General features: G+C 36.6%; 1 protein-coding gene across 1 annotated transcript in view; it reads right to left on the bottom strand.

Moving 5' to 3' along the window:
• Positions 1–1,150: 1,150 nt before the first annotated feature.
• The window catches only part of LOC150101681 (uncharacterized), a 41,926-nt gene continuing 26,062 nt past the window's right edge, over positions 1,151–17,014 (bottom strand). The window contains exon 3 of the mRNA XM_090400749.1: positions 1,151–1,535. Within this exon, the coding sequence (XP_090256875.1) occupies positions 1,405–1,535 (131 nt within the window). The 3' untranslated portion in view covers positions 1,151–1,404. The remainder of the gene's footprint in view (positions 1,536–17,014) is intronic.

Here is a 17,014-nt window from a genome sequence, read left to right as displayed (position 1 = left end):
GGAGGACACCCACTATACAACTCTCCATCTCCACCACCATACCGAACCTCTACTACCCATAGGAGAATATTGTACAAGTGTTAAATGAGCAGTTCATTCAAGTATTTGGTCCTTGTAGATCGATAGTATTTTAACCAAGTCTCTGACCTGATTTCAATCCAATTATGTCAAATGGCATGTTTTCTGCTTCCAGTAGTAATTCTTCTGGTCTTATTTGCTTTAATAATTTACTACAGTTAGTTGTAGGTACACCATGCATCAGATTCCTTTAACAGTATACTCTTTCCTCCATTTTTAAGCTTTCAATGGCCTTCTCCAGAATATTTTGCCACCTTCCTGATATTTATATAAGTTCTTGTCAATGCAGTCTTCTCACGACTTATTTAGCTAGCTTTACACAGTGCTTCATCTCCTTACATTTTTCTTTGTATTCTTTTAGAGCACAAGGCTAAACTTATTTGCCAGGAACTTTTGATATGCTTTCTTCTTTACTTTGACTGCCTCTAACTTTCTGAGTCCACCACAGAGTTCTGATGTTTCTATCCTTACAGACCTCACCAACATGCCTGTCTGGCTGAATTACTGCTTTCTTCAGGATTTGGCAATGAATCTCCCATGTTTGATTCTTGTTTTCAATTTTTTTCATTTTTTCTTTAATAATATTTGTTAATTTGAATCTATAGTTCACTTACTAAAATATTCAAATACATAAATAATATGGAAGAAAAAAATAAAAGGTTGAACATGACAATGAAACAAGCAAAAAAGCAAGTGTTATATGGAACAAATTATCTTTTATTAAACTGACATTTTGGATTCACTTTTCAGTTGGAGTTAATTCATTCAAGATTGTTAAACAGCAATTTAATCTACCCTACATATATAAAATGATAAGCCTTTTTTTTTTGTCACGTTTTGAAACTCAGAAGCTACCCTGAGCGTCGAATCATCAGAATTCAAGTACCAGCCTACCAGTCCGGACCACAGGGGGTTGGGCGGCGTAGGCTTGGGGGGGGGGCATAGCCCCTCTAGTATACTATAAAAGAAGTCAGACTTTGTATATTATTAAATTAGGGAACTTATCACCTTAAAGTTTTGACATTGATCATAATGTTGATTTACATATAAATAAATTTACAATGCAATGATATGTTATAAACATTCAGTTCTTTTATTTCCTAGAAAGTAACTTTGTTCAGTGTGTGTTGAACATAACAGTTCTACTATTTAATGGTGGCAACTAATTTCGCAATTCTATCAGTGGCTCGTTTGGATTTTCATCTTTGATATAAATAAATTTACAGCAATGATGTATTATAAATATTCAGCTCTTTTATTTCCTAGAGATTCACACTTTGTTCAATGTGTGTTAAACGTAACAGTTCTACTATTTAATGGAAGCAACTAATTTGGCAATTCTTTCAGTAGCTCATTTGTTTTTTCATCTTTGATAAAGGATTCAGTGGTTACAGTGAAGCCATCAACCCGTAAAATTTTAACCTTTGTCTCTGGACGATTCATTGCAATAGAATAAGCTGTAAAAGAAAAAAAAAAATAAAATAAAATTATATATTATAAATTTCTGGACATTTATATAAATAATAAACGAACAAATGATATGACAGATATCATGTCTGTGTAAGCATGTTAATTGAGATATTTTTAAAAAAAAACAACTCTCAGAAACAAAAATATAGAATTGTGATATGCTGTCATAAATAAAAAATAATTAAAAATTAAACTGAATTCTAACTGGGAAGAAAGCTTTATTTTATTAAGAGGACATAAAAATTATATAGTCAATTATGTATACAGTTTGCATTTAAACTGCAAAAATAATCACTATTAGTTCTCAAATAGGCATGAGTGATTATATGCCATAACTTCAGAAGGTCTCTGATCAGGAATGTTATTTCATTAATCAGAGGTACAATGTTTAGACATAGGTCTAAAGACAACAGTGTACTTGTGTATGGGATTTCATAAAAACAAAAACCATTATAGACTCAATTCTACTGGCCTCCAACCAGAGAAATTTTTTCTGCCCTATTTTGAATCATCTGCCAAATTAGATCTTTAACACATACAAATAGTTTTTTTTTCCTCCCTTGCACTAATTCGTGTGTCTCATCTCTAAGCCAGGAGGTTGGCTACCGTGATGTGACTCAGTTGACTATGAGCATAATGACATGTGGTGAGGACCCTATCTCTTCCACATATTGTAAGAATTCATGGCTATAAATCTGTGTATGATCACGGGGGGGGGGGGGGGGTTGCCTGTTCTGATAGACAAAAAAATCCGAGTTTCCAGATGAAAAAACCATCTAACTCCATATGACACCAGTTAATTCACCTTTAGTCAAAAAAGACCAGATAAAGGTTCCTCGTGTCATGGATGGGAATCGAACCCAGGTTTTTCCAACCAAAGGGTTGGAAAGCCCTGGGTAATAAAGTTAGGGCTTAGGAATATAAGATGCAGCACTGTACTCATATCCCAAAGTCTTGCTACCTTTTCTTGCTACCAATGGTAGCAAGAAAAGTATAATATTAAAACAATTAAATTTTTTTAATCTCTAAAATAAGTTAATTTAGGCCTTCCCCTTTTCCTTCTTGAATATGCCATTCAAGAAGCCAAAGACAGCTATTTTTGGAATCTCTCTTTCTACTGTCCATTTTCAATAGTTGCATCATAGTTGTCCATTATCAAAAGCCTTTGCGAAATCCAAGTATATTACTGTGTATCCTTCTCCTCTGTCCAAGGAAGCAGTCACTTTATTGTAATAAGTAAATAGATTACTAAAACATGACCTCCCTTTAGCAAATCCATGCTGTCCATCAAAGATTATACCATTGTTGTCAACCCAACTCTGGATCCTAGTTTTCACAAGCTTCTCCAACAACTTAACCACACCTGACACAGAGATAGGCCTATAGTTTGATGCTTGAGTTCTATCACCTCCTTTATGAAGTGGCACAATCTTGCCCTCCTTCCACTCTTTAGGAACTTGACCAAGTGCAAGACTCTTATTAAAAAAATATGTCAAGGCAGGTGTCAACTCTCTGGCACATTCCTTCAGAATATGCGGTGATAAATTATCAAGTCCCACAGCCTTATTTACATCTAGTTTACTCAACTCCCCAAACACCTCTTGCTCACTTACAGTCAGTCTCTCCTCCCCATCATCAACTACTCTCAATCTCTCCATCAAGTCACATTCACAAGATTGAAAGATCTTTATGAACTGCTCATTAAGTATCTCCAACCACACATTCTGCAACAGCTGTCTTTATACCATTTCCTCCAATCAATGTCACCCTTCTTGCCTGGTCTTTGTAGACCTCATGAAATTGGTTACTTCCACTTCTCTTATGCTGCCTCCACAATGCCCTTTTTCTCTGTATCGCATGCTTAATCTCTTTATTCATCCATCTCACACCTACCTTATTTAACCTTCTCATCCTTGGAATACATTTAGACATTGCATCTACTAAATAGTTTTTGAAAATCCCCCAAGCTGCATTGATCTCTTCTCTAGCTAACTCCTCATTCCATGCTACACCCGCAAGCTGTCTCCTGAGTTCTTCATAATCACCCCCCCTTGTAGTTCCACATATACCCTTTTTTCACGGGGTTCTTGCACTGCTGGCAACCACCCAGGTAATCACCTCATGGTCACTTTCACCAATTGGTGGATGATTTGACACCTCGTTTATAATTACATCCTCTGATGAGATGACCAAATCCAAGACCCTTAATCCTTGTGTACCTTCTGTTACATACTGTCTGAGGTAGTTATCCCTCAAAAACTCAAGAAACTCATTTTCTTTACTTCCAGTTGCTATCTCTTCATTCCAGTCTATATTGCCATAATTAAAATCACCCATAATGATCCCTTTTCTTATTTGCTTGGCTTATTTGACTATACATTTCACTATCACCACCATCCACATTACAGGTCTATAACGACATCCAAGTATTTGATTCTATTCACCTCTATCTCACACCATACTGCCTCAAAACCACTGGCCCTATTTCCCTCTTGAATCTCTACCTTGTATGGACATAACTCTTTCTCTATCATCAATAGCACTCCCCATCCCTTTTTACCCCTTCTATCCTCACGAAACATATCATACCCTTCCATCTCTATTCCTGTCAGGATGTCATCCTCATCTACCCATGTCTCACTTATTCTGACAATCTTTGGGTGAACAGACACAATTAGTCAACCATTTCATCTGCCTTCTTTCTTATACTTCTAGCATCGGTATACAAACACGACAGCTCATTTCTGGATCTACAGCTAGTTCCACTGATACCACTCACTCGATGTGATCTCTCCATGCTGGACTGGGGCCATTTCCCTTTCTGCTTTTTCATTTTAGAACCCTTTTCAATTTCATCTGTTTCCTCTTGATTCCTGGTCATCCCATTTCTTTCCTGCCTACACATGCTCTCACCTCCTCTTGGAGCATCCACCTCTCTCTCACGCTGTGTACCCCTGTCCACCCTGAGCCTCCCTGTTTCCCTGCTCCTCTTGCACACCCATTTTCTCATTTTCTATACTCATACCACTCACTTCCCCATTCATTTCCACTTCTTCAATCTCTCCTGTCTTACTCTCCTGCTCGCATTGTTATTATTTATAAACACAAACAAAATTTAATTTTTTCATTTTTTCCTTGGGGGTGCCGCAGTGTTGCAGTGCTTATGTACGGGATGCCACTGCTGTACACCATACTGTCTCAAACAAAGTACACTGTTTATAACCATAAACTGTCACTGATTATAAATTAATCACTGACAGTCAAAACAGATGCCTAATTATTTCTAAAAAGTTAGCTAGAGTTGGAAAAATCTACCCTTTGTGAAATAAAAGGCATCAGAATTTTTTTTTTAATCCTAAGGAATCAATCTTTTTTCCTTTACAGTAATTAATAATACTAATATTTTCTTCTAACATCTATATAACTTAACATTTTCATTCTATTGGAAGGCATGTCCTGGGACTTACTTTATCTTCTTTGTGCCTTGTGGCATATAAGGCCAAGATCCACGTCTGTCCTGCAATACCAATTCAGCTTCTCTAAAGCTCTCATAACCAGCCATTCTTCTTTCTTTTTCTGTCATTGCCTGCCAAGTTAATTAAGGCCTTCCCCTTTTCCTTCTGGAATTCATGTCAAAGACAGCTACTTTTAGAATCTCTCTCTTTCTACTGTCCATTTTCAATAAGTGCCCAACCCATTTCCATCTGTTTTTTAATTTCGCTAGTGATATTTTTTTTTTTTTGTACAGTCAGTTTATATAAGTCATCATTTGTTAATGTCAGGTCCAAAATATTTTAAATATTTTATGTAGACAATTTGAAAACTATTTCATTTCTTCATGTTTTTTGGTCAGTTTCCACACCTGATACACATAATAACACAGCCTTAATGTTTTATCATGATAATTCAATGATTTCCATACATTATTTAATTTTCTGAAAGCAGTATTTGCAGCCCCTGTCAGTTTCACCTTCAATATCTACATTTGCTCCTAAAATACAGGGTGATCAAAATTAACCTCTTTAAGGCCATGTGGAGCACCATCCGGTGATCCAAATGCTGCAAAACTTTGCAGGAATACATTGCACATCATGTTGAAGTGATATCCGAGATGGAAAAAATAAAGTAGTTCTAAAATTCACTGCCAGGGGCTGCTGTAAACATTAAATGCATTGGATATGCATATCACACAACTCAGCAGGTGCCAGGAGGGTTTAAAAAGATGGACACAGGATTTTTTCCATCATTCTGTTTTTATTTATTTCATATGATGTACTACAGCCATGAGCCTCTTTTACAGGGAGGCATGGCACAATCTCAATCCCCCCCCTATTTTATCCAGGCTTGGGACTGGCATAGCTGATGAATCAAGTCTATGGCTGGGAAGGGCTGTTTATTAAGTATTCCTGACTGTAATTCGTGTGTTCACAGGGCCTATCTGCCTGTTCTGGGGGACGAAAAACCCAAGTTTCCAGGTGAAAAAACTCCCTACCTCCGTATGAAACTGGCTAACTCACCTTTTGTTGAAAGAGACCTGATAAATGTTCCTCACATCACGGAACATCTCACGGGCTTTCCAACCAAAGAGCTGCATCTATACCAACTGAGCTATTGAGGCTCGTTCTAGTTGTTAATACGGTCTACAGTGATGGCACTAACCTAGCCCCAACATGCTTTGTTTGTGAAGCTGTGCTACCTAAGCAACTGCAATGCTGTTACTGCATTCTGTGAATTTCAATGCCTGAACAAATGTCAATGAGGTCCACTATCTCTGTGTGTGTCCTGTGACGAATGATTAGTCATTTTGAAGAAACGGGATCACTGGGAGTTAGACCTGGCAGAGGTTACAAACCAATCATTTCACAAGTGAATAAAGTTGCTACTGCTGTTGTGGAGCAGGCAGGCCATGTACCTTACACAACTGTCTGGAAAATTCTACAGAAGATTCTGCATTTCTGCCCATTCAAGATAACCCTAACACAGAAGTTGTGCCTGCAGGACTTTGAAAGTTGACTATCCCATCTATCCCAATGGCTTTAACAGGACTTTAAGGCCCACAACCTTCCAAGCATGCTTGGATTTCGTAACCGAAATACGAGGATAGAAAGGTCACTCCTATGCCTCAAGGTATTCTTGGCTGTATCCCTGTGTATTCACGGGGCCAGTTTGCCTGCTTGCGGGATGAAAAACACCAGATAAACTGGCGGAAAAAACCCCACTGCCTGCGCCCAAGACCGGCTAACTTGGCTATGGCTGAGGAAGATCCTTCAGCTCCTCACATCTCCGACGGGAATCGAACCTAGGACACTTCTTCCCCAGGCATATGGTTGCGAAGCGCAAAGCCACTAGGCTAACCGCACGGACTTGAAAGTTGACTGATATTTGCTTTAACATTCCTTGCTCAAGTGGAGTTGAATGCTGTGTGGCCATGGATGATTTTCTTAATAGCATTTTCTTTTCTGTAGTTTACTTCATCATCATCATCATCAAATTCCTGCCATGTACCCTCAAGGGGTGTACAGGATACGATAGTACTACATGAAAAAAATTACATCATTATTAATTTCCTATCTACAATTTTCCTCCAAATCAGTCTGTTACTTCTCAACACTCCAATATTATCAGATCTTATATTTCTATCGTCTAAAGCACTTTGTACCGTATCAATCCACCTATATCTTGGTCTTCCTCTCGATCGTTTTCCTGCCAACCTGGCAGAGAACACTTGTTTTGCTAATCTTTCCTCGCCCATTCTGTTTAAGTGACCATACCACCTGAGATTAGCTCTGCTAACGCATGCCTGGATGCTGACAATGTCAAGTTCTTTCCTAATATCCTCGTTTTTAATATAATACTGCCATTGATGCCATCTGTTCACGCCTATAATCTTTCTCAGGATTCTCATATCTGAAGTCTCTAGTCTTTGGTCAAGTGTTTTACTTCTGACCCAGCTCTCAGATCCATAAGTTAAAACTGGTATGAACACTGTCTTGTATACAGCTAATTTAGTGTTCCGACTAATTTCTCTCTTATTCCATATGAATTTATTCAATTTATTCGATATAATGACTTCCCACCATACCAGCTTTGCTGATTCTGTTGTCTATTTCTATATTTAATTTACCATCTTCAGTAAAAATCGTACCTAAATAGCTGAAATGTTTTACTTGTTCCACAGGTTCTCCATTCACAACACAGTTGACATTTTCAACGATTCTGCCTATTTTCATTGTCTTTGTCTTTTTATTGCTGACCTTCATACCATATCTATTACAAGAGCTATTCAATTTAGTCAGAGAATCTTGCAGACTTGTAGCGGATTTATTTAGAAGTATAACATCATCTGCATAAAGCAAAGAGCTGACATTAACATCTCCAATTTTGATATCATGTTTAATACCACTTTCCTTCATAATGTGATCCATATAGATAATGAATAACAGAGGGGATAATGTACATCCTTGTCTCACACCAGATTTAACATTAAACCATCTTCTTGTACTTCCTTCAATTCTAACTGCTGACTTACAACTCAAATAAAGACTAAGTATTGCTTGATATAATGCCCCATTGACACCATATAACTGCAGCGTATTGAATAGCTTCTCTCTTGGCACCTTGTCATATGCCTTTTCCAGATCGACAAAACTTAAATACAGATCTTTGTTATATTCCCGTGCTTTCTCGACTATTTGTCGTAAAGTGAAGATCTGATCCTGACAGCCTCTATTTGGCCTGAATCCAGCTTGTTCTTCACCAAGCTTTTCTTCCACAATCCTTCTCAACCGTTTCTCAAGTATACTTGCATAGATCTTGCCAGGAACACTCAGTAGGGAAATACCTCTGTAATTCTCACATTCAGTTTTATTTCCCTTTTTATATATGGGTACTATGAGAGCTCTACTCCAATCATCGGGAATTCGTCCCTCTGTCCAGGCTTTCTGAACTATGCAGTGCAGCCACTGTAAGACTCTTATACCACCATACTTCAGCATTTCTGGTCGAATATCATCTACTCCTGCTGCCTTTCCATATTTCAAGCCTCTGATGGCTTTTTCTACTTCAAGTATGGATATGTATTCCTGACTGCATGCCTGGTCAGTGTTTTTTATCACTGTGCTTTCATCACTGCTTGTTTCATTTAGCAGTTTTTCAAAGTAATTACTCCATACTTCAAGGATATCTTTTTCTCCCGTTTTCATGTCACCTTTATCATCTCTAATTCCTTTTATAGCACTCTTTCCTCCATTCTTAAGCTTCTTCAACAACCTCCAGAATATTTTGCCACCTTCTTGATATTTATTTTCTATATTCTTGCCAATGTCCTCCCATGACTTTTGTTTAGCTAGTTTTACACAGTGTTTAGCATTCTTGCATTTAATAAATTTAGTTTAATCCTTTATCCAAGTGTGAGCAAAGAAAGTTTGCGCCTGAAAGTATCTTCAGGACTAGGGCAAGGTGATACAACACCAGGGCAACTCATAGCAAAGGTGTAGCAAGCTACCAACACTCCTGTCTCAGTATCTCCTTTAATGCAAAACACATCTCCTTGCGGATATGTCTCATGTTATGCATTAAGGGAAGGGCCACTACCCAGACTAGTTTCGACCTTTATTGAGGTCTCTTCAGTGGGAGCCAGGCCCAAGCTGAGATACTAGGCAGAAGCATTCGTAGGTCATCTCTACCTATAGGAGTTGCCAAATGGTGTGCCACCCTTTTTTTAATAAATTACTCTGGATTTAGAGAAAGATGTTGAAAGTTTATTTTTCACTTGGTTAGAGTATAATAAATTTAGTTTAATCCTTTATCCAAGTGTGAGCAAACAAAGTTTGCGCCTGAAAGTATCTTCAGGACTAGGGCAAGGTGATACAACACCAGGGCAACTCATAGCAAAGGTGTAGCAAGCTACCAACACTCCTGTCTCAGTATCTCCTTTAATGCAAAACACATCTCCTTGTGGATATGTCTCATGTTATGCATTAAGGGAAGGGCCACTACCCAGACTAGTTTCGACCTTTATTGAGGTCTCTTCAGTGGGAGCCAGGCCCAAGCTGAGATACTAGGCAGAAGCATTCGTAGGTCATCTCTACCTATAGGAGTTGCCAAATGGTGTGCCACCCTTTTTTTAATAAATTACTCTGGATTTAGAGAAAGATGTTGAAAGTTTATTTTTCATTTGGTTAGAGTATAATAAATTTAGTTTAATCCTTTATCCAAGTGTGAGCAAACAAAGTTTGCGCCTGAAAGTATCTTCAGGACTAGGGCAAGGTGATACAACACCAGGGCAACTCGTTGCAAAGGTGTAGCAAGCTACCAACACTCATGTCTCAGTATCTCCTTTAATGCAAAACACATCTCCTTGCGGATATGTCTCATGTTATGCATTAAGGGAAGGGCCACTACCCAGATTAGTTTCGACCTTTATTGAGGTCTCTTCAGTGGGAGCATTGAGGTCTCTTCAGTGCAACGAGTTGCCCTGGTGTTGTATCACCTTGCCCTAGTCCTGAAGATACTTTCAGGCGCAAACTTTGTTTGCTCACACTTGGATAAAGGATTAAACTAAATTTATTATACTCTAACCAAGTGAAAAAATAAACTTTCAACATCTTTCTCTAAATCCAGAGTAATTTATTAAAAAAAAAGGGTGGCACACCATTTGGCAACTCCTATAGGTAGAGATGACCTACGAATGCTTCTGCCTAGTATCTCAGCTTGGGCCTGGCTCCCACTGAAGAGACCTCAATAAAGGTCGAAACTAGTCTGGGTAGTGGCCCTTCCCTTAATGCATAACATGAGACATATCCGCAAGGAGATGTGTTTTGCATTAAAGGAGATACTGAGACAGGAGTGTTGGTAGCTTGCTACACCTTTGCTACGAGTTGCCCTGGTGTTGTATCACCTTGCCCTAGTCCTGAAGATACTTTCAGGCGCAAACTTTGTTTGCTCACACTTGGATAAAGGATTAAACTAAATTTATTATACTCTAACCAAGTGAAAAAATAAACTTTCAACATTCTTGCATTTGTCTCTATATTCTCTAAGAGCACAAGCTGACTTATTTGACAGGAACTTTTGGTATGCTTTCTTCTTTTCCTTCACTGCCTCTTTAACCTCCGGTGTCCACCAGGGAGTTCTGATTTTTTTTATCCTTACAAACAACCTCACCACATACCTCTCTGGCAGAATCAATCAATGTTTTCTTCAGAGTTTGCCACTGAATCTCCAAGGTTTGATTCCTGTTCTCAAACTCTTTCATTTTTCCTTCAATAATCTTTGTGTATTTTAGTCTACAGCTCACATCTGAGAGCTGCTCAACTTTTATTCGCTTTTAAAACTTTCTTACATGTTATTCTTTTCAATATGAAATTCAATTTTATCCTGCTCAAGACTAAATAGTGATCACTTCCAATTTCAAATCCTCTGTACACTCTGGTGTCCTGCACCAGGGAGAAAACATCACTATCAACAATAACATAGTCAATGAGACTTTTCTTATTCCTAGCCTCTTCTCTCCATGTGAATTTGTGCACATTTTTATGTTGGAACATGGTGTTAGTAATAACCAGTCCATGTCCTGAGCAGAAGTCCAACAGATATTTGCCATTATTATTAGCTTTGCTCTTTTCTCCAAATTTTCCCAAAATATTTTTGTATGTCTCACAATCATTTCCTACTCTGCTATTTAGATCCCCAACAAGGACCAACTTTTCATTTTTCATTGTGTCAGTTGCTTTTTCTAAAGCCTCAAAAAATTCCTCCACTTCTACCTTAGTAGAACCTTCTGTGGGACCATAGGCACAAATAAGTCTCATTGTCCAGTTCCCCATTCTCATATTTGCCCACATTACTCTACTTGAGACTGACTGCCATTCAAGAAGATTAGCCTCGTATTTTGTGTTGAATACTATGGCTACTCCTTCTTTTCCTTGATTGTCATTGCCTGAATATAACATTTTGTATTTATTGCTCAGAAAGATCTCACCAGTTTTGGTCTTTTTTTGTTTCAGTCACCCCTATTATGTCGATCTGGTACTTATCTAATTCCTCAGCTAGCTCCATTTCTTTGCCATTCAGGCTTCTTACGTTGATAGTACTGATCTTTAATTCTGGTGATGTTGAGTTGGGGTTTATTTTCAGATTTGTTCCAGTAGCTGACTTTTCGCTGTTCGCCCTGGTTCCCTGGCGAAAACAAAGGGGGCCTTGTTTAACCGGGCGACGCCCCAGCCGGCATGAAATATTGTCATGTTGTACCATCATTCTATATTTTGGTTTAACCAATAAGAATACAATTTGGTCGGCTAAATCCCAAATTGCCAGCCCATCCTCGTCCGTTTCAGTATCCAAGTAGATACCCAATAGGGTGCACCACGAGAAGGTGAGGATTGGACATTAGGTCAGAAGCCCTGGTCGGTTCTCTGCATTCCTTTAAAGGCTATGTGGAGGTCTCCTCTCAGTTATACAGCTTTGACCCTTAAGCACAATAAAGTAGTTTACTTTATTGTAAGAATACAGTACATAATACATATAACATATAAAATATGTGTTAATCAACTGTTTATGTTATCGGTAAAGCTTCCAGTCAACAGTAGGCTCTTAGTAGTTAAGTTTTTGGAGAGTCAAAAGTTATACATGGATTTTCGAACTGCACAGAGGGTAGGCACCCCCTAACCTCCATTCAAGGGTCAATTGTATTTGTCAAGTGAAAATCTCATCTTCACAACCTCTGTTTGGCCTGAATCCAGCTTGTTCTTCTCCAAAAGTTTCTCTTCCACAATTTTTGTTGACTTTTTTTCAAGTATGCTTGCATAAATCTTATCTGGAATACTCAGTAGAGAAATTTCTCTGTAATTCTCACAGTCAGCTTTATTCTTTTTTTTTTTTTATAGATGAGAGCTATGAGAGTACTATTCCACTCATCTGAAATTCGACTTTTGGACCAGGCCCTCTGAATTATGCAGTGTAGCCACTACAAACTTTTTACACCTCCATATTTAAGCATTTCTGATCAAGTCATCTACTCCAGGGGTAAAACTTAAAAACCACAGACTACTTGATTTACTGCTGTGTTAATACTGTAATAACAAAAAACACTTCATTAGTGCATCACCTCTGACACTGAATGAGAAACTGAGTCATGCACAGATGTGGAATTGCAGTTGTGTGGTCGGGCAAGTGCACAGCTTTGGGGGAATTGTTCTTAGGTCATAAATGACCTGAATATATAACATTTTGCTGAAATGTGTAAATGTAATCAAGCACATAATTTAATGTAATTGTTCTCTTTAAAGATACTTTCTGAAATCATTCTAAAGTACTTTTCATAATTTATAGTGACCAGTAATAGCAAACCTTGGTTTGCTATTACATTACTAGGATGGAAGCAATATGTTTTTGTGCCTTAGTTTCTTTTATATATACATATTCAAGAGCACTAGTATTGTGATGCTGAAATTCACATATCTGACACAGAATAGCCACTTTAGCAAGTTCTTGCATTGTGGGAAAGCTTCATTCTATGGCTCTTCGTATATAAAAAAAGAAAAAACCTACTATCCAAAAATGCCATTTCCCAAGTTATTCAGATAATACAGAGTTCACTGTATATACAAGGGTTCATGGACAATTCATCGCAGGGAAAACTCATTGAAAGGAAAAATCATCGCAAGGAAAATTCATTGCAGGAAAAATTCACTAGAAAATTGAAGTCAGTTTGGTTTAACACGTGTTATGTAGAGGTGTGTGATATTTGATAATAAATTGTATCTGAGAGATACCGTGAACTGTGATGTCAGTACAGTATTGGTTTATTATTTTTTTTTTTAATTTACGGTTGAAAATGGCTGGAAAAATATATCGACAGGATAATCCATCAGATGTGATGTTGAAGAGATTCAGCGAATGTTACCCGAGTCCAATGATGAGAATGATAGAGTAGAATACGAAAGTGAAAGTGATATTTGATAGTAAATTGTATCTAAGAGATACTGCGAACTCCTATGTCAGTATAGTATCGGTTTAGTTGGGTTTTTTTATTTATTTATTTGTTTCTTTTTTTCAATAATTTCTAGATTGTAACTGTAGATTATATTTGTAGTGTTTTTTTTTTCAAGTTTTATGGCATTTCAATACATACTAGTAATGAATGTATCTCTTTGATACATGTGACCTAAGCTGAAATTTTTTTCGACCACAACCTCCGCAAGGTTAATCTCCCAACCAGCCAGGACACATATCCAGCAAATCCTGGATACGAGTCAGACCACCTGTTGAAAAAAACGTAGATATCAAGTGCATTTGACTGTCATATCCATTAGAAGGTGCAATAATCCTTCACGCTGACGAGAACACTTAACCAGATTACCTTGCGTACATAGCTACGTTCAGTTACCTATTGCCAGAAACGCAGTTGCTTGTTGTTTGTTCAGTGACTGGAATCTAAATTATATTACCTACAAGTTACATTTATTTTTGCTACTTGTTTTATCGTATGATTATAGTTTTTAATGCCAGTGCAAATAAGAGATCCTTTCATATTTCTTCACTTAAGATTGTATCACTCTGGAGAACAATCCCGCAATCATTTTTTTTTTGCTAATTATCTTAGTTGCCAATACATTTTGTTCTCCCAGAACCTGATTCAAGATAATTATTTTTGTCAAACAATTATTTTATAAATTCATAAAAATCCAAATCTTAAAATAAACACAGCATCCATCTGTTACAAACTGTTTTCTTTATTTTTTATTCATAATCTTAGTTAGAAAATTAGTTCACAGATTGCATGAAGATTCGTTCTTTTACAATATTACCTTACAGATAATCATACGTAAAATCTTGAATCATATCACATAATGTATAATATTTATAACATAATCTGTAGTTCTTTGCACTTCAAATTTCTTGGTTTCCTGGAATCATTCATTATATATTGAAATGAATGGCTATTATGAAGTAAACTGCTATGTACAATATTTTCTGCCAATTTTGAAGTAGCGATACTTTCCCTACAGTTTATCATTCGAAACATGTATAGGTGCATGCATCAAAATTAAATTTTATTTCCAAAATTTTCATAATAGAATTAAAATTGTATTTCGTCTTTGATAGCTCACCCCCCCTTCCTTTCAAATCACACACACACACACATATACTGCTAGGTAACATGCGTGCACATTCTTTTTATTTGAATTCGTTATTTTTCAAAGTAATTGTACCAGATGACTTTTAATATTCCGATAGTGAAATTAAATTGTGATTATTAATGAGCAAATTTTGTATATTTTTGTATTTATATTATTTCCTGATAAATATAAATCATTAAATTATGTGATATTGACAAAATGCATTGCCATGTGCGTATTCATACAGCTGGCGACAACATTATCAAATGAATTAACCAACATAATCATGTAGGTAACACGGCACGGGTTGAAGCAGCAAAGCTACTTAATGAGATTAAAGATCGAGCCGTACAACTAACGATGGGACTTATTGAATTATCACGGAAGCATACACAAAAATATCTCCTGCTGTCATTGGCCAAATGCCAAGCAATGCCTCTGTAAAGAAATCTATTCGAAGAACCTGAAATCAAGCAGGACATTTACCACCAAATCCAAATTCATTAAGTAATTTAATTATTCCACCTATATTTTGAACAGTATGAAATAAAAAGTGTTCTTTTCAGGACTACAAATATTGATAGAGAGATGCCTGATTGTGCTGATTCCAGTTCCTCTTGAAGAGAAATTTTTTAAGTTGTTTTAATAACAACAGAATAATAATTGCTCCTTCGAAGTGGCTAATAGTACAATTTTGAAGGAGCAAAATAAAAACAGAGAGAACCATCACGACATTCATGCATTCTAGATGCACAACACTTGTTTTAACGTGTTTTAGCGGATAACAAACAGTTCAAATAATTTTAATTTTCACTAATAAATTTCATGTTATCTTTTCATGTATAATATCGTTTATGGTGTTCTTTTACCCCCTAAAAATAAGTCTCGATTATTACAACTGCTGATTGTTATCAGAAATCTGAGATCTTTAATAATCCTTTCTGGTTACTAGACAGTAATCACTAGGCTAAAAGCTACGTCTTAAGGTTGCCACGATATTAGTTGGATATAACTATTCTCCCTAAATATTCTTAAATATGGTGCTTTTTCTCCCTCACCATCCTCTCCCAGTTCGGTAACAATTAATATTCCATCTACAGAGCCTGCAGTAAGAAAGAATATGAATAACTTTATACGTAAATTTTTTTTAAAATATTTTAAAAAAATATTTCTTATATGGGAAATTTTTTTTTTCCACATATATCATATTTTCTGCGAAAAATTTTCGCAGAAAATTTTTTTCTACGAAATCAGAAACAAAAAAAAAAATAAATAAAATAAATAAATAAAATAAAATAAAAAATAAATCTGCAATACTTTTTCAAACTTATGTCTTGGCATACTTATGACAAAAAAAAAAAAGTTTCATTTTAAATTTAGTGTCTAACAGTTCGGAGGTCACGGCTGGTCTGACAGATACATGCAAAGTGTTTAATATAAATATTCTTAAGTTAAGGGGATAATAAATCCCTCATTATTTTAAAGCTGGATAAGAAACTCGGAGATCGAAATCTAAGGGTTTCATGCCGATTAATTATCCAGGTCTACCTACTCACTAATGAGATCTCAATAAAGGTCGAAACCGGTCTGGGTAGTGTTCCTCATAATGAAAAACAGTAATACATCTCCTAGGAGCTGCGTTTTACATTATGAGATAATATTTAAGGATAGTGATGGTTCTTGCTCCACCTTTGCTCCGAGTTGCCCAAGTGCTGTACTACCAGGTGTTGACTTACGCTTGGACGCGCCGAAAGTTCTTCGGCATGAAACTCTTAGATTTCGATCTCCGAGTTTCTTATCCGGCTTTAAAATAATGAGGGTTTTATCATCCCCTTAACTTAATTTACATCGCTGGAAAAAATAGCCTCTTGGCTCTTTATTGTAATAAATATTCTTACACAATTCAGTGTATAGCTTGGTGATCATGAGTAGCTGTGCATTCATATGTTACGAGTGATATTCCACACTGTTTTTTGCTGTCAGTTTGGTTTAACACGTGTTATGTAAAGGTTTGTGATATTTGACAGTAAATTGTATCTGAGAGATACCGCAACCTCCGATGTCACTATAGTATTGGTTTAATTTTTTTATTTACTGTTGAAAATGGCTAGAAAAATATATCAACAGGATAATCCATCAGATGTTGAAGAGATTCAGCAAATGTTACTCGAGTCTGATGATGAGAATGATAGAGTCGAATGCGAACGTGATATACGTTTTATCGCATTTTAGCACATACTAGTAATGAATGTATCTAACAGATAGACACACCTATGCTACAATATTTTTGACCGCGATCGTTCCAGGGTTAAATATACAAACTCCACCTGTTTTGAGGCTAGTTA

This window comes from Typopeltis vanoorti, chromosome 11 (genome assembly GCF_054136105.1).
Source record: "Typopeltis vanoorti isolate ZY-2024b chromosome 11, IOZ_Tvanoo_1.0, whole genome shotgun sequence".
Taxonomy (NCBI): domain Eukaryota; kingdom Metazoa; phylum Arthropoda; class Arachnida; order Uropygi; family Thelyphonidae; genus Typopeltis; species Typopeltis vanoorti.
This window is presented reverse-complemented; position numbering and strand designations above follow the sequence as displayed.